At 40.3% G+C, this 24522-nt stretch overlaps 1 protein-coding gene across 4 annotated transcripts in view; it reads left to right on the top strand.

Moving 5' to 3' along the window:
* The window catches only part of egflam (EGF-like, fibronectin type III and laminin G domains), a 74407-nt gene that overhangs the window by 33869 nt on the left and 16016 nt on the right, over window positions 1-24522 (top strand). For all 4 annotated transcript variants that reach the window (XM_073951934.1, XM_073951932.1, XM_073951935.1 and 1 more), the window contains 10 exons: window positions 381-547; window positions 1095-1207; window positions 1661-2075; window positions 12707-12807; window positions 12879-12979; window positions 13362-13506; window positions 15952-16141; window positions 18155-18280; window positions 21172-21415; window positions 22065-22176. In XM_073951934.1, coding sequence (XP_073808035.1) covers window positions 381-547; window positions 1095-1207; window positions 1661-2075; window positions 12707-12807; window positions 12879-12979; window positions 13362-13506; window positions 15952-16141; window positions 18155-18280; window positions 21172-21415; window positions 22065-22176 — 1714 coding nt within the window. The remainder of the gene's footprint in view (window positions 1-380; window positions 548-1094; window positions 1208-1660; window positions 2076-12706; window positions 12808-12878; window positions 12980-13361; window positions 13507-15951; window positions 16142-18154; window positions 18281-21171; window positions 21416-22064; window positions 22177-24522) is intronic.

The following is a 24522-nucleotide window of genomic DNA, read 5'->3' as shown; positions in this document are numbered from 1 at the left end:
ACCCGAGCACCCGGAGGAAACCCACGCGAAGGCAGGGAGATCATGCAAACTCCACACAGAAACGCCAACTGAGCCAAGGTTCGAACCAGCGACCCAGCGACCTTCTTGCTGTGAGGCACTACCTACTGCGCCACTGCCTCACCTGAAAAACTAACTTAGTTTTGGCATATTATTTCTTAAAACAAAACAATATTTTCTGCTTGTCTTGACAATGCTTCTTGATTTAAGAATTTTTAGATATTTAGACTAGATAGAAGACAAAAAATCTACTAAGTAAAGCATTTTTGCAGTGTAAGCTGTAGAGAACATAATGTAAACTTTTTGCTATGACTGCACGTGTTGTTATCTCACTGTAGCGCTGTTTTTTTTGTGTGTTGCAGGCCGGAGATGGACACTGAGTGGACATACATCAGAGAGCCTGTGGAGTCCAACTCTATGGTGCTCAAGGGTCTGATTCCTGAAACAGAGTACCAGTTTGTGATCCGAGCCGTAAATGCACACGGCATCAGCCCTCCCAGTGCCATAAACAACCCCGTTCGCACACTCGGTGAGTCAAAGCGTGATCAGGACATCACTTTGTGTCTACTTAATGTACTTTACACTATAACCATCGTGCCCTATAATATATGCATGGTAAACTACTATGCATAAAAGGGTCTAAATTAAAATTTGTGTGCGGTTTGCATGCTTTATTGTGCGATTGTTGTCATTTGGATGCTCTTTGCACATTTAAAGAGGGTTGTTTTTGCAGGCACGGTGGCTGGAATGACCAGACTTATTAGATTAAGCATCTTAAAGCCTGCCCATATACATAGAGCTAGTTGCTCACACACAACCCCCGAGCAGACAGATTAGCAAAGACCACCACACACACACTGGTGATTTACGAGGATGCACCATAGATGCAGTGTATTTTATATGGTATTTTATATCATGTTTTTTGCTGGTGTAACAAGTCTTAGAGACCTTCTACTGGATATTTGTCGCATGTTTTTGAAATCTGAAAATCACATGTATTCTGTGCATGAGATCATAATGATTAGTTTACAATGTTAATGTTAATGTTAATTTACAATGTCCCGCTTTAAAAACAGGTTCAGTGGACACAGGCAGTGGAGACTATGACGTCTACATCTCAAACTCTGATAATAAAGATGAAGACAAGCTTGATATCGATGACTCTGACTATGATTTCTTCATTGAGGAGGTGAGAGATTTTTTTTTATTGTTTTTGTCATAACAGTTTTAATAAATCTTTTCTTTTATTTTTGTCATGTCGACAGCTAATAATATTTTACTAGATATTATTCAATAAGTTAGTATTCAGCTTAAGAGAACAATTAAAGCCGTAACTAGGTTAATTAGGCAAATTAAGGTAATTAGGCAAGTTATTATATGACAGTTCTATAGACAGTCAATAAAAAATATAGCTTAACGGGGCTAATAATGTTGACCTTAAATTGTTTTTTAAAAAATTTAAAAACTGCCTTTATTCTAGCCAAAATAAAACAAATAAGACTTTCTCCAGAAGAAAAAATATTATCAAGACATACTGTGAAAACTTCCTTGCTCTGTTAAACATCATTTGGGAAATATTTGAAAAAGAAAACAACAATCACAGGTGGGCAAATAATTTTGACCCTAACTTCATATTTTGCAGATGAAGTTTCCTAGCAGTAAGAAGAGCGGCAGGCGGTCTCAGCTACGCTCCCGCATCGGGACTCCTGGAAATGGGAATGTTATTTACAGGATGCGAACCCCTGTTTCCCCAAATATCAGCTTCACTCCGACAACAGCATCGATATGGACCACAACAACAACAACTACAACTGTAACCATGACAACCACGTCCAGGACAACAGCCACACCCATTGTACGGACTGCCACGCCTCCTCCCGCAGTGCCATCTTCCAGTCCATCAATGACACCATGGAAAGGGGAAAGAGCTCGAGTCTATGATGTGCCATGTGAAGAGACGGTCTGCCCTGCTGACAGCTTCTGCATCAATGATTACGACACTGGCGGCTCTCGATGTCACTGCAACCTCGGCCGACAGGGAGACTTCTGCTCAGAAGGTTAGTTAGTTTAATATAAGTGAAGTTTCAAAAACTAATTTCGAGAGGAGCATATGATAGGATTGACTACAGCAGATCCCTACCACTAATCATTAACTAGCCAATCAGATCATTCCAAATTTTATATAAATATTCAGCCTAAACTCCATTCCTCATCTTCATTTTGGAAGGCCCCCCCCCACTAGATGAGCCAGCCGACACTCTCTGTGCTGAGTTTGCATGTTCTCCCCGTGTTCGCGTGGGTTTTTCCCGGGTACTCTGGTTTCGTCCCACAGTCAAAAAACACAAGCACCTATTTACATTTACATTTACATTTAGTCATTTAGCAGACGCTTTTATCCAAAGCGACTTACAAATGAGGACAAGGAAGCAATTTACACCACTAAGAGCAACAATGAATAAGTACTAAAGGCAAGTTTCAGGTCTGTAAAGTCTAAGAAGGGAAGTGTTAGTAATATATATATATATATTTTTTTTTTGTACAGTTAGTGTGATATTCAAATAGGCAATTGCAGATTAGGAAGTGAAGTGGAGACTAAATAGTTGAGTTTTTAGTCGTTTCTTGAAAATAGCGAGTGACTCTGCTGTTCTGATGCCGTTAGGGAGTTCATTCCACCAACTGGGCAGATTGAGCGTGAGCGTTCGCGAAAGTGATTTTTTTCCTCTTTGGGATGGAACCACGAGGCGACGTTCATTCACAGAACGCAAGTTTCTGGAGGGCACATAGATCTGCAGAAGTGAGTGCAAATAAGAAGGTGCTAGGCCAGAAGTCACTTTGTAGGCAAACATCAGAGTTTTGAATTTGATGCGAGCAGCAACTGGCAGCCAGTGCAAACGGACTAGCAGCGGAGTGACATGTGCTCGTTTAGGTTCATTGAAGACAACTCGTGCTGCTGCATTTTGGAGCAGTTGAAGAGGCTTGATAGAGTTAGCTGGAAGCCCAGCTAGTAGAGAGTTGCAGTAATCCAGTTTGGAGAGAACAAGAGCTTGAACAAGGAGTTGAGCTGCATGTTCAGATAAGAAGGGTCGGATCTTTCTGATGTTATAGAGTGCAAATCTGCACGATCGAGCAGTTCTAGAAATGTGGTCAGAGAAGTTTAGTTGGTCATCAATCGTTACTCCAAGGCTTTTCACCATTTTGGATGCAGTAATGGTTGCCCCATCCATCTGGATTGAAAAGTTATGGTGTAGAGTCGGGTTGGCAGAAACTACAAGCATTTCCGTTTTTGCGAGGTTCAGCTGAAGATGATGATCTTTCATCCAGTGTGAAATATCCAACAGGCAGGCTGAGATACGAGCTGGAACCGAGGGATCATCAGGATGAAAAGAGAGGTATAGCTGGGTATCATCAGCATAGCAGTGGTAGGAGAATCCATGTCTCTGGATGACTGGTCCTAGAGATGATGTGTAGATGGAGAAGAGAAGTGGCCCAAGAACAGAGCCTTGAGGTACCCCAGTGTTTAGATGCTGTAGGTTGGACACCTCTCCCCTCCAAGACACCCTGAATGACCTGTCAGAGAGGTAAGATCTGAACCATTGTATAACAGTGCCCGCAACGCCCAGTGACTCAAGCGTAGATAGCAGGATCTGGTGGTTGACAGTGTCAAAAGCAGCTGACAAGTCCAGCAAAATGAGGACTGATGATTTAGAGTCTGCTTTAGCCAGTCTGAGATCCTCCACGACCGAGAGCAGGGCAGTCTCAGTTGAGTGGCCTTTCTTAAAGCCGGATTGCTTGTTGTCCATGAGATTGTTTTGAGTAAGAAAGTCCAGGACTTGATTGAACACTACTTTCTCCAGAATCTTGGCCATGAATGGAAGCAGGGATACTGGTCTGTAGTTTTCAAGTAGCGTATGGTCCAGGTTGGGTTTCTTTAGCAGTGGGGTTACCCTAGCCTGCTTAAATGTAGTGGGGAATAAACCAGAGTCAAGAGATGTGTTAATTATGTGAGTCAGTGTTGGTATGACTGCAGGAGAGATGGCTTGCAAGAGATGAGAGGGAATGGGATCGAGTGGACAGGTGGTTGCATGGCTAGATAGCACCAGTTTGGACACCTCAGATTCAGAGAGCTGAGAAAAAGAGGTGAGTGTGTGTGGTGTTGCTGGTGTACCTTGCGTGTTTGTTATAGGTGCAGCAAATTGAGCACTGATTTTTGCAGTTTTGGTGCAGAAGAATGTAGCAAAGTCATCAGTAGTAAGTGTGGAGGATGCGGGTGGAGGAGGAGGATAGAGGAGGGAGGAAAATGTTTTAAAAAGTAGGCGAGGATTAGTGGCATTGTTGATTTTCAGACGGTAATACGTCTGCTTTGCAGAAGTAACCTCAGCTGAGAAAGAGGACAGAAGAGTTTGGTATGTTAAGAGATGTGCAGGATTTTTAGTTTTCCGCCAAATTCTCTCCGCAGCCCGAAGTTTTGAGCGATGCTCACGGAGAGCATCCGAGAGCCAGGGTGCAGGAGGACTGGCACGGGCTGGCCTGGATGCAAGAGGACATAATCGGTCTAGACATGATGCTAGTGTGGAGCAGAGTGTATTAGTGGCACTGTTCGAATCAAGTGCAGTGAGTTTGCGAGATGGAGGAAGAGAGTCTGAAACAATGGTGGATAGTCTATTGGGTGAGAGAGATCGTAGGTTTCTGCGAAAGGTAACCAGTGTAGGAGTGTGTGGCGGCTCAGGAGTAATGTGGATGTTGAGAGACAGAAGGAAATGATCAGATATTTGTAGTGGAGTTACTATTGTTTGATCAGTGAAGCAGTGTCGTGTGTAAATAAGGTCTAGCTGATTACCTGATTTGTGGGTAGCAGAAGTAGGTGCTCTTTTTAGGTCAAAAGAGGCAAGCAAAGTCTGAAAGTCTGCAGCTTGCGGTTTGTCAACGTAAATGTTGAAGTCACCTAGCACCAATAAGGGAGTGGCAAAATTAGAAAAAGATGAGAGAAGAACATCCAGTTCATCTAGGAAGTGACCTAATTTACCTGGTGGGCGGTAGATGACAACCACATTTATGTAGAAGGGGTGGATAATGGTGACTGCATGGAATTCAAAGGAGCTGATTGTTGGCAGGGACGGTATCAGAGTAAATTTCCATTCTTTGGAAATTAGTAGTCCAGTCCCACCCCCTCTCCCTGTCTGACGAGGAGTGTGGGAAAAAGAGAAATTAGCAGAAAGAGTAGCATGTGTAGCAGTGTCCTCCGGCCTCAACCAGGTCTCAGTTAGAGCCATGAGATTATAGTCAGAATATGTAGCTATGGAGGTAATAAAATCAGCCTTGTTAACAGCTGATTGACAATTCCAGAGGCCCACGGGGAGAGAGAGTTGTGAAATAGTAGATACATGTATTGAACGAAGGTTGTGAGGATTACGCCTGCAGCGCACCTCCCGTGTTTTGCGAGTGTTAGTAACAACAGGAATTAGAAAACACATAATAAAAGTGCACTGACAACAAAAAATAAGTGTAAAGTAAAACAATACAGTAAAGTACTCAAGTGCTTTGTCGGTGTCTTTGCTCGGTGGAGTCGCGCAGGTAGAGTCGATGGTCTTTACCCTCGTCGGTCTTCACACGAGGCGGTCTTCACACGAGGCTGCCGCGACCGCTGCCGCGGTGAACTAGTTGTTTATATAACCCCAAAGCACTAGCTGATTGAATTCAGCTGGACACGCCTCGAGAGTCAAAACAAGGGCCGAAACTGAGGCGGACGACGCGAAACCGCGTTTGCGTTCGCTACACAAGCTCTTATAGTAACCAAGGAAACAGTGGCTAAACAACTTCTAGTATTATACACAACTGAAAGCAAGTTTAAATGTCCTACAACTTTACACAAACAGCTGGAAACAAGTCCTCAAACCATACACAACAACTGAAACAAATCTTAAATGTACTTACAGGCTGCTGGTCTAGATGCTGATAAAGTGCTTCTCCTGCCGACTAATGCTAGCGTGCTCGCTATATAGTGGTTACCTGGCGTTTGGACACGCCTCCCGAGTCAAAACAAGGGCCGAAACTGAGGCGGACGACGCGAAACCGCGTTTGCGTTCGCTACACAAGCTCTTATAGTAACCAAGGAAACAGTGGCTAAACAACTTCTAGTATTATACACAACTGAAAGCAAGGTTAAATGTCCTACAACTTTACACAAACAGCTGGAAACAAGTCCTCAAACCATACACAACAACTGAAACAAATCTTAAATGTACTTACAGGCTGCTGGTCTAGATGCTGATAAAGTGCTTCTCCTGCCGACTAATGCTAGCGTGCTCGCTATATAGTGGTTACCTGGCGTTTGGACACGCCTCCCGAGTCAAAACAAGGGCCGAAACTGAGGCGGACGACGCGAAACCGCGTTTGCGTTCGCTACACAAGCTCTTATAGTAACCAAGGAAACAGTGGCTAAACAACTTCTAGTATTATACACAACTGAAAGCAAGGTTAAATGTCCTACAACTTTACACAAACAGCTGGAAACAAGTCCTCAAACCATACACAACAACTGAAACAAATCTTAAATGTACTTACAGGCTGCTGGTCTAGATGCTGATAAAGTGCTTCTCCTGCCGACTAATGCTAGCGTGCTCGCTATATAGTGGTTACCTGGCGTTTGGACACGCCTCCCGAGTCAAAACAAGGGCCGAAACTGAGGCGGACGACGCGAAACCGCGTTTGCGTTCGCTACACAAGCTCTTATAGTAACCAAGGAAACAGTGGCTAAACAACTTCTAGTATTATACACAACTGAAAGCAAGTTTAAATGTCCTACAACTTTACACAAACAGCTGGAAACAAGTCCTCAAACCATACACAACAACTGAAACAAATCTTAAATGTACTTACAGGCTGCTGGTCTAGATGCTGATAAAGTGCTTCTCCTGCCGACTAATGCTAGCGTGCTCGCTATATAGTGGTTACCTGGCGTTTGGACACGCCTCCCGAGTCAAAACAAGGGCCGAAACTGAGGCGGACGACGCGAAACCGCGTTTGCGTTCGCTACACAAGCTCTTATAGTAACCAAGGAAACAGTGGCTAAACAACTTCTAGTATTATACACAACTGAAAGCAAGGTTAAATGTCCTACAACTTTACACAAACAGCTGGAAACAAGTCCTCAAACCATACACAACAACTGAAACAAATCTTAAATGTACTTACAGGCTGCTGGTCTAGATGCTGATAAAGTGCTTCTCCTGTTATGTACAAACTGGCGCAGTTGGCGGTCTATTCTTGGGAAGTTATTGAGAAATACGTAATCTCATATCCCTCCTAATGTTTATTGACCATTGAGCCTTGGGCTGATCTATCTCCAAGCTCAGGGTTTTTCTTCTTACAGGTGGGCAAATCTAAGCTTGTTTTTAATAAAACAAATATAAATATGCATATAATAAATAATACTGCTAATAATGATAACATTATACAAAAGCAAACTGTCATGAATAAACTGAAATGAAGATAGTGGTTTTTATATTGATGTAGGCTAGAAAATAATAATTTTTGTAATATTTTAATCCTTCAATTCTTTTTCATATGTAAAGATATTTGCGTATTGCTGTACATCTTGTTTGTACTAAGCAGTGTTTAAGCAAGGCACACAATAACGCTCTCTGCGCTGGACTTTAGACCTAATCTAATAGATCTAATCTATTGAACAGTCTATTATAGATCCTCAAAACAGTAACGCGCCAGCAATGCGCCACAACACGCCTCAACACGCCTCCTTTTTTAGACCAGAACGCCTATGGGCGCACATATGAGCGCAAATGCATTTGCTATTTAAACAGCGTAGTGCAAAACGTCAAAATGACTCTTGCGCCAAGCTGTAACTATCAAACAACAATTGCGCTGCATTGCGCTGGGTGTATGAAAGGGCCTCTAATATTTTACATTTGCTTTTAGTTTGTTTTTGTGTTTTTTTTTTTTTTTTTTTTATTAAGATGTGTATGAAAGGTTTTCCCCCTCCTCTTTTCCGATGGCCAGGTGGTCATCAACTTTATTACAGCAATTCACTTGTGCAAATGCTTAATTTCCCGTGTGGTGTGAACCCAGCATAAGTCGTCACCTTGGAATTATAAGGTTCTATCTGCGTTGTGAATGATTTTGAGATATTGAGCTTCAAAGTTTTTGCATTCCATATAGCAAAAAAGTCTTAAAATGTAAACAACTTATAAAAAACATCCCATAATGTAAATAAGTTGTCACAAGAATATATTAACTCAATTTTGACAGAAATATTAGATATAACCTTATACTGTAATTCTAAGGTGACAAAGTGTCTATCACCACCTGTTGCTTTGGCATGCCCTCAACATGCATCATTGTATGTTTTGGCGTTTTCATGTGGATGTAGATTTTTTTTTTTTATGAAAGCGGGGAAAACGCTGTTTATATAAATATTCATGTATGTGTGGACATGTTATTGACAAATATAGGATTGCTTTTATGCACAGCACTGAATAAATACCACAGAACATTAATCAAACAAGTACATTTCATCTGCTTATCTTTGTACAGATGACTTTTCTAGAGCGGTCAGTTTGCTCGATAGCTCACATTGTATGGCATCATTCTTGGGATGTTAAGCTGACAAGGTTTGAGTCTGGTGAAGGATGGTTTCAGAAACCATGTGAAAAAAAACGAAGTGTGAAATAGGTTATTTGTCACTGAACGTAAGTTGAGAAAGACTTAAAAGCACTTTTGCAATCAATTGTAGTCACCAGGCTGTCCCTGTAAAAATATTATCTGTGGCTGTTTTTTGTTTGCTCAGTGTTCATCCAGTCCCTCCTGAATTTTGTTGCAAAATCTTCAGATTTTTGGGCTAAAATGACAGATTTTTGCAGTGACTTTTCTCAATATTTGTGATATATAATTTATGTGAAAGAAGCACAAAGAAACAAAGAGAGAATGTGTTTACCTCTTAACTATATAATGTCACTACATTATATTTAATGCACAAATAACTTTAAATAATCAAAGTAAACAATACTGTTACAATCTCTTCATCAATAGCATTAAAAAATAATATTTAACATTCTAATTTTAGCAATCAATACAACAAATATAGCCTTGTCACCTGACACATCTAAAGCAGGTCACACACTTAAGGAGAAATGCCAGAATTTCAACTTTTTAGTCAGTGGAAGTCAATCAAAAGTCAGGGAATTTGACCTTTGGCTTTGAGTGGGAATCCTGGATTTGAGTTAATTTGGGCTGAGGGTGAATTTTGGCACAGTGATGAACTGTGGGATTTGTGCCCAAGAGATGAAACGCTCTGCAACCCCAGTTGCAGATGATAAAGACGAGCCAGAAAAGTTGTCCAAACAGACTGAAGGAAATCCTTTCCTGTGACCTTCAGTCAAACTAGCTGGGTTTCCATTACTCAGTGTTTATGCGCATTTTGAAGTATCACATGAGTAATGAGTGATAAAAAAGCCAAATAAAAAAATTTAAAACCTTAATTTGCAAAAAGCGGGCATCATGGTGGCACAGTGGGTAACCCGAGACCCAGCTTCGCCAGCTGGCATCAGTGAAGTTTGCATGTTCTTCCCGTGTTAGCCTGGGTTTGCTCCGGGTGATCCAGTTTCTCCCACAAGTCCAGAGACATGCGCTATAGGTGAATTGAATAAGCTAAATTGGTTGTAGTGTATATGTGAATGAGAATGTATGGGTGTTTCCCAGTGTTGGGTTGTGGCTGGAAGGGCATCCTCTGCGTACAACATATGCTGGATAAGTTGGCAGTTCATTCCGCTGTGGCGACCCCTGATTAATTAAGGGGCGAAAACAAAATCGGAAAAAAATTAATGGATGAATGAATATGCAAAAAACTAAATATGCTGCTCGCTTGAAGTGGTTTTGAACTTGTATGAAAAAGGGTTAATGCCAATAATGGGAGATGGAAACTCATTTGCTGAATAAACTCAAGCGTAGGGAACATCATAGCCATGTGACCAATCAGCTGTCTAGCTAGGGGGCACCTTGATGTCAAAACAAAAAATCCAAAAAAGTCAGAAATGCTAACTGATTTGATGTCAAAACTTTGACGTCCATATAACCTTCACAGATTGATGTCCTTTTGACCCACAAAATAACCAAAAGTTGTATTCATCTGAAAGCTTCAATTGCAAATGACACATTTACACTGGATTTTGTGTCCTTATAATGCATGTAAACTACTTTGATGTCAAAACACTCAGATAGAGTGACCATCGGCAGTGGTGGAAAGAGTACTAAAACTCATACTCTGGTAAAAGTACCATTACTTGCCTAAAAATGTAGAGCGAGTAAATTAAAAGTATCGGTTGTAAATATTACTCAAGATATGAGTAAAAAGTAGAGCTTTTAAAAGTTCTCCAGAGTAGTGAGTATTACACTGTATAAAGCTGATGTGTTCACATGTAATATGTGCATGTATAAATAAACGTAACATTCTGTAGTGTATTTAGTTATTGTCCAGCAGCAGGCACACAATGTCATGAGAGGTTAATATTAGGTTAGATTTAGGTTGTGATGTCAGGTGACCAAAATTCAATGTCTAGCCAGTGTTTAAGGACAACAATATTTTAATGTCCAATAACGACGTCAAATGACATTGATATTTAGTTGATTTTAGGTTGTCGGAAAGTGACAAAAATCCAACGGAATCAACATCTTAAACCAACGTCATTTTGACATCAAATACTGACATTTATTCGTCAGGTATGGCAACCAAAATCCAACGTCTGATAGACGTAATAGTGGTAACATTCACACAACGTCAAGCTCTAACATCATTAGATGTTGATATTTGGTTGATTTTAGGTTGGACGTTTGACATTGACATTGGAGTTCTGACCTCAACATCCGTCATCAGTAACATACATCTAAACAGTCTCTGGTTCAATGCGTGTCAAGATTTTGGACAGCTTCTTGGACATATTTAATGCTTCCAAACAGTTTTCTGCTATTATAAATCACCCATGTCTTGAGGTAATTCAGTATGATGTGATTTCCCTTCTATGTGCGATTCGATTGGACAAGAATCACAAGACTGATTTTTCTAATCCACATAGACAGGAATAAAATAGTGACTACAGGGTGAAGGAAAGTAGTGGAGTAAAAGTACTGATACTGCACTACAAATGTACTTAAAGCAGAGTAAAAAGACACATTTTTAAAACTACTAACTAAATTACAATTCCTTAGAAAAACTACTCAATTACAGTCATTTGAGTATTTGTAATTAGTTACTTTACACCACTGACCATCGGGTTATTGATCACCTCTCTGACTAAGAGCCTACTCACACTATGCCATCCGTACCGTGCCCAGGCTCGTTTCCCGGATCGTTTGAGAAGTGTGAGTGCGCTGAATCGGGCTCAAGCACGGTTCACTTGGCCGGCCCGGCCCAGTTGGAAGAGATGTGCCTGAGCGCAGTTCACTTGGGTTTTGGCGCGGTATGCTTGTGTGTGAGTGCAAAACGCGCCAAATCCCGAAACTGAAAGCGAGACATGACTTTTAAGGGACTGTTTCATATGGATTTATTAATCATTCTTACTGTTCAGTGAACGCAAACTGCCGTCGTTTATTAAAGACGCAAACTCCTCACTTCACGACAGCTGCGCGCCTTTAGCAGACCTCCTCATTCCTGCAGCACGAGAGCTTTATGATTGTTTATGAGCGCCAAAAGTGGCGGATCTGTTCGGCGAAATATCTGACTGCGTGTCACCGCATCCCTAAGGACTGTTTGGCGAAATATTTGACGGCATATCAAAGGACTGAAATGATATAACTAGAGAAATCTCCACTGTGCAGCTGAGTGAGAGAGCGCTTCTCACTGAACAGCCCAACAGCGATGACGTAAGCGTGCCGAAGCCCATTTGTGGTGTGAGCGCAGGCCGTCGGGGGAGGGGGGAGGGGGGACAAGCGGGCTTTGGCCCGGTTTGAGGCAACTGTACCTAGTGTGAGTACGGCCTAAGGCCCTTCTCCCCAGATCACTCAGCTTAGATGGCCGGCCAGCTCTAGGAAGAGTCCTGGTGGTTCCAAACATCTTCCACTTGCGGATGGAGGCCATTGTACTCATTGGAACTTTCAGAGCAGCAGAAAGGTTTCTGTAACCTTCCACAGCCTTGTGCCTCGAGACAATCCTGTCTCGGAGGTCCACAGGCAATTCCTTTGTCTTCATGCTTGGTTTGTGCTTTGACATGCACTGTCAACCCTGGGCCCTTATATAGACAGGTGTATGCCTTTTCAAATCATGTCCAATCAACTTAATCCAGTTAAGCTGCTGAAACATCTTAAGAACGATCAGTGGAAAGAGAATGTACCTGAGCTCAATTTAGAGCTTTAGGCAAAGGCTGTGAATACGGATGTACATGTGATTTTTCAGGTTTTTTATTTCTAATAAATTTGCAACAATTTCAAAAACTCTTTTTCCGCATTGTTATTATGGGGTATTGTGTGGAGAATGTTGAGGAAATAAATGAATGAAATCCATTTTGGAATAAGGCTGTAACATAAAAAATGTGGAAATAGTAAAGCGCTATCAATACTTTCCAGATGCACTGTATCATTTGAGTCTGTTTACTCCCAAGAAATATAGCCGACATAATATTGACATGGTGTGTGCATGCAAAATTAGATTTTAGAATTAAATGTAACCGCTTTATTTGTCCTACAGGTCTGACGATAAATTTCCCAAAGTTTTACGGCTACTCTCACATGACGTTCGAGCCTCTTAAAAACTCGTATCAGAGCTTCCAGATCAGCCTGGAGTTTAAGGTAAAATCACAAACACAGACAGACTTGAGTGTGTTTGAGATGATACTGACTCGCTGCTTTTGTGCTGCCAGGCAGAGGCTGAGGACGGACTGCTTTTGTATTGTGGAGAGAATGAACACGGTAGAGGAGATTTCACCTCCCTCGCTCTCATACGGGGAAAACTACACTACAGGTAGGTCCAAATTAATGTAGTACTTGCAAACTGCTTATGTTAGTTCAGTTTATGCCGATTTAAAGGGTACCTATTTTACCCCCTTTTCAAGTTTTAAGATTAGTCTTTTGTGTCTTTAGAATGTTTAAACATGTGGATTTTCAACTCTGAGCTCACTGTCGCTGTTTATGTTGCCTGTGCCTTTAATGCAAATGAGATAGTTCTCCCCGCCCACTGTTCCCACATGCGTGTCAGAGCCACTTACAAATGTTGACTAACGTGTGTGATTCTTTATACTTCTATCATTCATATTATAAGTTCATATGATGAATTCAATTATAATTCATATGGTTGAACATATAATTGAATAATTGTCAGTGGATGTTGGTGATTTTGTGCACAGGTTTAACTGTGGGACAGGAGCAGCACAGATCATCAGCGACAGCTCTATTGTGATTGGACAGTGGCACACCGTCACCATATTTAGAGACGGCATGAATGGCTGGCTGCGATTGGACAATGACACACCGGTGTCAAGCCGTTCACAGGTACATGACACTTTACACACACATCGCACTAAAGTATTAAATAATGAAATGTTGGATTTTGCATAGAGATGTAGCTATGTGAGAAGCTCATGATTATAGTGACCAAAATTATCACGCTTATGAGTATTTATACGGTTTTGTTATAATTACATGGACATTTAAAAAAATGAATGTCAAATACAAGGCCTTTCATTACCTTTTGCACCTCAAAATGAACAAACAACTAAATAAATTTGCAGCTTTATGCAATTTCAAGAGTTTACACTGAGTTTACAAGAGTTTGGCATGCTATCCCAGGGGAGAGCCCTGAGCTCAGAATATCCTTGAGCCTAGGGCTCCCTCCCGTTTAAAGGGCGAGAGGAATGTTTGAGCTCAGGTAGGTCTCGAGAACTCCCCTACTTATGAACTGCTGAGATATATCTGACTAATAGTTTCATCAGGATGCTATTTTGAAGTAGTCAATTTGCTTATGGTGTATGCCTTTGGACGGTGGGAGGAACCCGGGGAAAACCCACGCGAATCAGGGGGAGAACATGCATACTCCACACAGAAAGGCCGAGCTGCCTGGAGAGGGCTGAACCAGCGGTGTTCTTGCTGTGAGGCGACAGTACTACCCACTGGGCCGCCGGGCCGCCCTATCAGAGAAGAGGAGGAGTAGGGGTGGAAGGGGGATTCTTCAAGACAAAAATGACTGGAGTAGAAAGCTTTAGTAGTTTATAGTGTGTCAGTATTCATCATCACATACACATTTAGTCATTTAGTCATTTAGTCATTTAGCAGATGCTTTTATCCAAAGCGACTTACAAATGAGGACAAGGAAGCAATTTACACAACTATAAGAGAAACTTTAAATAAGTGCTGTAGGCAAGTTTCAGGTCTGTAAAGTCTAAGAAGCAAAGCATTAGTAATGTAAGTTTTATTTTTTTTGAGTACAGTTAGTGGTATAGCTAGAGAGGCAATTGCAGATTAGGAAGGAAAGTGGAGACTAAATAATTGAGTTTTTAGTTGTTTCTTGAAGACAGCAAGTGACTCTGCTGTTCTGATGCAGTTAGGGAGTTCATTCCACCAACTGGGCAGATTGAACGCGAGAGTTCGGGAAAGTGATTTCTTCCCTCTTTGGGATGGAACCACGAGGCGACGTTCATTCACAGAACGCAAGTTTCTGGAGGGCACATAGATCTGCAGAAGTGAGAGCAGATAAGATGGAGTAAAGCCAGAAGTCGCTTTGTAGGCAAACATCAGAGCTTTGAATTTGATGCGAGCAGCAACTGGCAGCCAGTGCAAACGGATGAGCAGCGGAGTGACATGTGCTCTTTTAGGTTCATTAAAGACCACTCGTGCTGCTGCGTTCTGGAGCAGCTGAAGAGGCTTGATGGAGTTAGCTGGAAGCCCCGCTACACTCTAGGGACATCAGAGTCTTATTTTACATCTGGTAATTTGGGGCAAAATAGGTCCCCTTAAATAAAGGAATACATGTATTAATAAATATATATTTTTTATATGTCTATATACAGTAAACATGCATTTACATTGCAGCCTTTTGCAATTAGCTAATCGCAATGTTACAGGATGTACTGTGAGTTTACAAAATCACAATAATAAATCTTGATTTTAATGATAATAAAAACTAATTTATTATTTTGCTTCAGCTTAGTCCCTGATTATCAGGGGTCGCCACAGCGAAATGTTTTATGCAGCAGATGCAACTTAGCACATGGAAACACCCATACACTCTCACATTCACACACGCACTCATACACTACCCAATTCACCTATAGCGCAGGGGCGATGCGGTGGCGCAGTAGATAGTGCTGTCGCCTCACAGCAAGAAGATTGCTGGTTCGAGCCTCAGCTAGGTCAGTTGGCATTTCTGTGTGGAGTTTGCATGTTCTCCCTGTGTTCACGTGGGTTTCCTCCCGTTGCTCCAAAGACATGTGGTACAGGTAAATTGGGTAAGCTAAAATTGCCCGTAATGAATGTAGTGTATGGGTTTTTCCCAGTGATGGGTTTCAGCTGGAATATATCCGCTGCATAAAACATATGCTGGATAAGTTGGCGGTTCATTCAGCTGTGGCGACCCCTTAATAAAGAGACCAAGCCGAAATGAAAATGGATGAATGACCTACTGTATAGTGCATGTGTTTGGACTGTGGGGGAAAACCGGAGCACATGGAGGAGAAACCCACACCAACACGGGGAGAACATGCAAACTCCACACAGATATGCCAACTGACCCAGCCGAGACTCGAACCAGTCACCTTCTTTCTGAGAGGCAACAGTGCTAACCACTAAGCCAAAGTGTAGCGATAATGAAAATTTTACTCACCATCATAAAATGTAGAGTAGTTTACCTTGAAACCAGTAATCGTGACAACACTAGTAGTGATATTGCATTGAATAGTTGTGGCTTTTTTATAAAATACATCTCTTTTTTTGTCCGCATAGGGTCAGTACACCAAAATAACCTTCCGGACAGCTTTGTTTTTGGGTGGAGCTCCAAATGGCTACTGGTTAGTGAGAGCTGTGGGCACCAACCGCGGCTTTCAGGGCTGCATGCAGAGTCTGACTGTCAACAGTAAAGCCATAGACATCCGACCCTGGCCTAAAGGAAATGCACTGAGTGGAGCAGACATCGGTGAGCTCCACTTAACAGAATTTATATTGCTTTTATGTGCTATTGGAAAATTCCTTATTCCCACTTATGGTGTCATAATTATAAGCTTGTCGCATTTAAGTGCTTTGTTGTCAAGAAGAATAAAAAGTAGCATCAACGTTGTTGACAACCATACATACAGTTGAAGTCAGAATTAATAGCCCTCCTGAGTTATTACCAACCTTTGTAAACAAACATGACATAATAGTTTTAATAACTGATTTATTTTATTTTTGTCATGATGACAGTACGTAATATTTGACGAGATATTTTTCAAGATACTAGATTCAAGTGACATTTAAAGGCTTTACTAGGTTAATTAGGCAATTTAAGGGTAATAAGGAAGGGAAATAAAGGGATTAAGCTGAAAAGACAATGAATGAATAATAAGATAGCATTTCATTTCTGAAAGACATATTATTAAAGGAACACGAAATTTGTAACATAATAAATGTTTTAAAATCACTTTTGCTTTAATAATTGCTCAATAAAATTATTTTTTTCTTTTCATGAATACAGTTGTAACTTTTGTTGTAATTGTAACTAACAATCATCCAATATTTACTTGCATTGTAAATATTTACCTTTGAAAATGCAAATGAATTTCCCATAATTAAACAACACATTCTTGGTAATGCAGGTGTCTTTTTTTCGCTTTATTTTTAATGTGATCACAGTTTCTACAAAAACATATCTTGCATTGAACATGAATATAAATAGAAGAGGTGTTCTTGAGCAGCTGGAGTAATGATGCTGAAAATTCACAGCAATAAATCACATATTAAACTACACAATTTGAATACAGTTAATATTATTGTACTATCACTATGTTGGGTTTTAACCTTTGTGATCAGACTTACTTTAAAAGTCATTTAAAAATAACTGTAGTGTATTTATCAAGTGCAATGTTTTTTCAATCTCAAATATTGAAATATACAGTTGAAGTCAAAATTATTAGCTCTCTTGTGTTTTTTATTTTTTTTATTTTACAAATGATGATTAACATAGCAATTAATTATTTTCACAGTATTTCCTATAATATTTTCTCTTCTGGAGAAAGTCTTATTTGTTTTATTTCAGCTAGAATAAAAGCAGCTTTGAATTTGTTTAGCATCATTTTAAGGTCAATATTATTTGCCCCCTTAAGCAATCTTTTTTTTTCTATTGTCTACAGCAGTGGTTCTCAAAGTGGGGGTCAGGACCCCCCGAGGGGTCGCTGGACAATGAAGGGGGGTCGCCTGGTGATTTACAAAAATCTATTTATTTTTATTAAACCTTAAAAATTACCATATTTTATCCATAACCTACTGAAAAGACCAAATAGTCGTTTATAGTAACTATATACTACTGTATATAGAGTAGCTAATAGTTACTAGTTCTATTGGGGTAACCCCTGGGGCAACTTCATTATATTAAAGACATAGCAATAGCGTCAGATGCAGCAGATTGATTTTATAATACCAGGTTTCTGGCACATTTACAGCACTGACATGCATAAAAAAAATAAACAAACGAAGAATAGACTTGGGTCTATTGGTGTGTGCGCGCCATTGCATGCAAGGTTTCTGTATTTATAACCACCTCAGAGGATATTGGGGGTCGAGAGTCACTTGCATTGTGATTTTGGGGTTCGCGGACTGAAAAGTTTGGGAACCCCTGGTCTACAGAACAAACCACTGCTTTACAATGATTTTACTAAATAACCTAGTTAAGTCTTTAAATGTCACTTTAAGCTGAATACTAGTGTCTTGAAAAATATCTAGTCAAATATTATTTACTGTCATCATGGCAAAGATAAAATAAATCAGTTATTAGAAATGAATTTTTAAAACTATTCTGTTTAGAAATAGAAAATCTTCTCTCTGTTAAACAGAAATTGGGAAAATATTGAAGGGCCTAATTAATAATGAGGGTTAATTATTCTGTCTTTAGCTGTTCTTTTAGGGATTGCTGTACATGTGTTGAAGTCATCATCGTCTGCTGTGTGTGTTTCAGGCGAGTGCAGTAACAGTGTGTGTGAGAAGGTCACCTGTGCCAACGGAGGGATCTGCTTTGCCAACCGCGCGGACGGCTTTATCTGCCTCTGCCCTCTGGGTTATAAGGGCTTCCTCTGTGAGGAGAGTGAGTCACGCTTTTGCTTGATCCTGCCATGACTTTCACGTGTGTAAATACACACATTTAACTTACTACAGTCCCTATTTTTTCTATGCTTTATGATGCAGGGCTCGAAATTGCGAACATTTTGGTTGCACATGCGCCCGAAATGTTATCTTTGCGACCTCAAAATATGTTTGGGAGCATTTGTGCGAGTGCATAAAATTGCTGTGTGCGACCAGTTTTTACTGCAAAATGTTCACCACATGTGCAGATTTAGGAGGCATTCACGCAGAATGCATCTCTGCTCTTGAAACGCGAAACGCAGCACTCAGGAATGGTTTAAATCAGTTGTCATGTCAACTTGCTGCAGTAAACAAAGCCTGCAATGTTTGCCCCGCCTTCGCGCTCTTCTTATTGGCCCGCTTCTGTAGAACTGAACGCGAATGGATTGGTTAATATCAGCTTTCAATCACTCAATCAGTGTCTTCTGGCTTGGGATGACAGGGAGAGCTACAACTGCGAATAAAAGAGAAAATAGATGAGAATAAAAACAACACTGACAGATTTTGTTTTAGAAACCATCTAAAGTTACAAATAATGACACATCTTAGTGGTGATAATGTGCTGAATGTTACTCCACCGTCGACACTTTTCGAAGAATGGATAAAAGACTTACATTGGCTTCAAGTCCACTATAAAAAACTCTGTTGGATGGAATTTTCAGGTAACTGTTTGCCACATCTAGCACGCAAGCTTCTGTTTAATCCTTCAAATAATCGCCAGATGCTGTCCGCCGTGCAAGTGGCAGCTATATGTGAAATTGAACACCACTTACACCATCGCAAACGGGCTTGCACGGAGTTAAATAACATCGCTACTCATGACAAGACCGGTAACATAAAGTATGCATATAATAAGGTACAGTATATGTCAAAAGCATCAGTGCAATATCAGACAGCACCCGTGAGAACAGCACAGTTACATCGTTAACAGATTCATTCATGTCAAGCAGTGCGTGCAGGGCCGGTGAGCAGTCCTTGTACCTTTTGGTCACTCAGTTATGTTATAAAAATCTATTTTCTTGTGTTTTCGTTGAGACATATTTTCCTCATGCATGCATATATATATATTTTTTGCTTGTTAGTTTGATTACCCCCGCCCCCACCCCCCAACCGCGCTCTACAGTTTGCGTGCTTCCTCCCAAACCTCATCCAGCCACCACCCACCCCCAACCCCCATTCTTAAGTTTGTGTACGACAACCACACCTCCCACCCCCCGCTATTCAGTTCGCGAGCGACATACATTGCATTGTCATTTGGCAGACGCTTTTGTCCATGATTTACAATTGAGGAGACGTTCAACAAATCAACACAAACAGACAAAGGAGCTCCTTATACAAAGGAACTGTTACTGCTCAGAGAATTAAGTGCTAGAGTGAGGGAGTGTTTTGTTTTTTTTATAGTCAAGCCCGCTCACCTGTGTGAAGCACAACTTTAGTTTCCTGTTCAGAAAAACAGCCTGATGAAAGGGCTGGTTCTTTTTTCTCAAAAAGTGGACTTTTTTGCAGTTTTACGCCTTGTTTTCTATTTAATTATGAGATTTAAATATTGCATTTTAGTGACAGTTTAAGCACTATTTTTAGCTGGATTAGCTTATTGGATGGCCATCTTAACCACACTTTATGATGTACCAAAAATATGTCCTAAAGATATCCAAGCTGTTTTTTACATGCAGTTTTTTATTTCTCTTTGCTATTTGGGCTTATTGAAACTAAGTATCATCTTTTTATATGATGTACTTCAAGAGAAAAATGATGTCCATATATGTGGACTCGTGGTCCGAATTTCCATAAAACACAAAGTCACCTTTGTGTAATAGAATAAAAAACTCTTTATTTCTGCCTTGAACACAGCAGTTTTTTCCTCACTGCATTAATAACACATACACACATATCTTTGAACATATTTTGATTATCAGTAAAAACAAAATTTTTTTAAACCCTTTTTGGACAGTTAAAATAGTGTTTGGGACATTTAATATGCTGCAAAACAGTTGCAGGATGACACTGTATGTCTGTAACAAAATAGACATAAGAGACGTATGTGGCCACTCAGCCCTAGGAGGTTAAAGAAGATTTAGAGTATAAGTTGCATGTAAAATGATTTCTCTATTTAAATACAATGCAGTAGCGAAAGATGACTTCTCTTACATCAGATTGTAAAATGTAAATATGTTAGCATTGGCCAAAACTGATTAGCTGAAGTCACGATAGCCAACAGAGGATTCTGCTTGGTCTTATATCCTTTTCCAATGGGTTATTTTCACAATTTATGATGGTGTAGCAGTCAATGGACAAAGGAGCTCATGTATGTGACAAATTCTGGACCTCCCTAACCACCTGAACCCCCCCCCCCCCGGCAACGGGCCTAAAAAATGTGGATAAACGTTGCCAACATCTACACTAATATTTACAATATAATAGAGCATTTTCATCTAAATACACTTTGCATCCACACTATCATTATTATTTATTTCCCAAAAGCTAGTCATCCTCACTAAAACAACAGAAACTAATTTCACACACGATGCACACGATGAGCTGACCAGACAAACTGATTGCAGCGGGAAAGCCCTCCACACGGAGGTAACTTAAGCGGTCAGCCTGCAAGCGCGAAAGGGAACGGCGTCACACCACCCCGTAGCGTTCGCTTAAAAAAATGAAATGCAGCCATACGAACCTCCCGGGACTTATTTCGCGGTCCCCAAACTACGTTTTCAGAATGAGCTTGGGTTGCAAAAACTACTTTTAACATTGAATAGATACTTTTTGTTTCGTGTTGCGATGTCACATTGAGTGTAGTTTGAACATGGTGTAAGTAAACGTTTTTGAAACAAAGTGATCCTCTCGTTGCAGGTTTCCTCTTGTCTCTGCCCCAGTTTAACCAGAGCATGTTCTCGTACGCCAGCGCCCCCTGGCCTCAATCGTCCCACAACTACCTTTCCTTCATGGAATTTGAGGTGACCTTCCAGCCAACCAGTCCTGACGGCACGCTGCTCTACACTGATGATGCCACCAGTCGGGACTTTCTGTCCATCAGCCTAGTGGCCGGATATGTGGAGTTTCGCTTCGACTGTGGCTCCGGTGCAACAGTCATCAGGTGGAGTAAACACTATAGTACAGGGGTGTCCAAACTTGGTCCTGGAGGGTCAGTGTCCTGGAGAGTTTAGCTCCAACCCTAATCAAACACTCCTGAATAACCTAATCAAGCTCTTACTATATATATTAGAACAAGGGTGTTCAAACTCAGTCCTGGAGAGCCAGTGTCCTGCAAATTTTAGCTCCAACTTACCTCAACACACTTGCATGGATGTTTGTAGGAAGCCTAATAAGTGCTTGATTAGTGTGTCTGATTAGTGTGTTGAAGCAAGTTAGAGCTAAATTATGCAGGACACTGGCCCTCCAGGACTGAGTTTGGACACCCCTGCTCTAGTACAAAACATTGGTATAGTACTGATCGACTGCCTAGATGTACTGGACATTATCTCTCACATAATATATTTAGTTAAATCTGTAAGTCACCTTATTAATCCTTGGATTTTTATAAAGGATGTGCATTTTTTGTTTTAGGAAAGTGCAGTTGCTTCACATATTCTAACATGTTTGTGTTCAGACGCACTGCTTAATGATTCAGATCATGTTATAGCTTTTTCATGCTCAAACAACATCATCATGCACTAAAGGAAGCTCAGAGTATAAAATGCAAAAATGTTGAGATGGACTGAACACTGTTGTCTTCTGCTTGACAGGAGTGAAGAAGCCATTGCTATGAATGTGTGGCATGAGTTACGTGTGTCTCGCACCGCAAAAAACGGCATCCTGCAAGTAGACAACCAGAGGCCAGTGGAGGGCATGGCAGAAGTGAGGAGATTATACATGTTTTGCTATTAGATTTGTGGCTACATTTGTCTGATCACCCAGTTTTGTGAAATCATCTTGCATTTAAAAAAAGTTTCTTTTTAAAGGGACAGTTCACACAAAAATCATCATTTACTCATTCTTTACTCATTGAACACAAAGGAAGATGCTCTGAAGCATAAATATGTGCATAAAAAAATGGTTGATGGAAATGCCATGATGCGCATACATTTTGAAAATGTGCTTAAAAAACAAATGCGCATAACTGAGTAGCAGACATCCCAAGTGTCCCGGAAGTTGCGGGAGTATCCCTCAAATGCATAGACACTCCCGGATGCCCGCAAATGAATGATAATCTCCCGGAAATCTGGTCCTTAAATACGTTGCACAGCCCTCTCTCCACCGCATCCCTCGTATCTCTTGAGGTACGTCGCGCACAACTCACCCCCACCGCTCTTCAGGTAACGCTATGTCGCGGCAGCTCATACCTCTTTTCGGGTACGTCACGCGCGCACACGCACCCCTACCCAGATACGTCGCTCACTCAACGCAAACCCCCCCGCTCTTCAAAACCCACTATCCCACCAACGTTACCTCCCGCAAATCAACTCTGTATCCCCCTTTTCCCAACTTGGGATGTCTGGAGTAGGATAAACTTTTTATTCGATAAGAAAAGATGCACAAAAGCTACGATGGAAACACTTTTACCGCACAAATTCCAGCATGCGCATTAAAAAAGGTCATGTGATTTTGTGATAAGAGATCATGTGATGATGAAAATGTGTGTAAATGGACGAACCATCAGGCTGAGCACACTGTAAACCATCTGAAATGTTGTTTTGGTCATTGTAAAATGCCAGAACCGTTTCAGTATTAGTGTTATTATATTATTAATGACCTCCAGAATCAAGAGCGTCTGTGCTCTGCGACTGACACCTTCAAACGTCACTGTGCGTTCACTGCATGTCAGGATTACCTTCTGAGGTGCAAGTCATTTATTAGATGAAGAAAAGATTGACAAAGCTTCTCCTGCTGCTGCAAATTCCATTTTTACTGTTGATTTTTGGCGCCAGTTAATCAGGAAGTGACGATTTTGTTGGCTTTGACTCTTTGGATGGAAACGCTGCTTTATTCGCATGTCTTTTATGCGATAATCTAGTTTTACGCATAAAGTTCAATCACATTTTTAGATGGAAACATAGCTATTGACTTCCATAGTATTTTGGATGTCAATGGCTGCTTTTCTCCAGCATTCTTCAGAATATCTCATTTTGTGTTTAACAGAAAAATGAAAGTTAACACTTTATAATAACTACACACTATGAATCATTTAATAAAACATTAGCAAATAATTAATTCATTATCTGTTTAGCATTAACTCTACATTAATAGACGTCAGTAAGCAGTTTATAACTACATCTATAAATGCTGTATAATGTTGTATAATGCGCTTAATGATTTTATTTTCATACTTTGTTAATGATTAATTTTTTAATGCTAAAATAAATATTGCATTATTTACAAACCAGTTATTTAATAATAGTTGGTGTTTATTAAAAATCATTTATAATGAGTTAGTAAATAATTACTAAACTATTGAAATGAACTTTTATATATCATGTGTTTCAGGCATATTGACCGTATTCACCGCCGACGAGTGGGCGATGCCATTTGAATCTTTTTGGCTCGAGACTCTCGGTCTCTTTCACTTCCATTCATTTTTAGACATCAAAAACTGCTCATTACGCTGCTTGATGTTGCAATTTGATATTTTCTTGTTATATTATTCTACTTGGTCTGTATAGTCATGCAAACATTTGTTTGTAGAGCAAGTAGTTTGACCGTTTTCTGCCGTTTATTATTCCTAGTAATTTCTCCCATAGGCGACTGAAACGGAAGTTCTAAGACAATCGCGAAAACAGGCGCACTTCCGCATTTTAGAATAAGGTCAATAGTAATAGTTATTTTGTATGTTATTAAATGCTTTATTAACTCAACTTCGTTCAGTTTTGTGGCCTAAAGTGAGCACTATTTATGCTTTGTAAATCCCTTATAAATGACGGTTGTGTAGTTATAAGGTGTTGCTGAAAGAAATTCATTGCAGTTTAGGAACACATTTCTGAAACCCATTTTTTGGTGAACTGTCCCTTTAAATATGGCTTAAAGTAATTAACTCCAGTCTTTAGAATCACACGATCTTTCAGAAATCAATATTAAATGCTTTTTTCTTTTTATTCAGTGTACATTATTTGTTTTGGTTACACAAAAAAGTATAATACAAGCGAGCCTATTTTTGGATATTTTGTATTGCATGCAATATTATCTAAAGCCACAAAGCATCACAACTAT

Source organism: Danio rerio, chromosome 5 (genome assembly GCF_049306965.1).
Source record: "Danio rerio strain Tuebingen ecotype United States chromosome 5, GRCz12tu, whole genome shotgun sequence".
NCBI lineage: Eukaryota > Metazoa > Chordata > Actinopteri > Cypriniformes > Danionidae > Danio > Danio rerio.
This window is presented reverse-complemented; position numbering and strand designations above follow the sequence as displayed.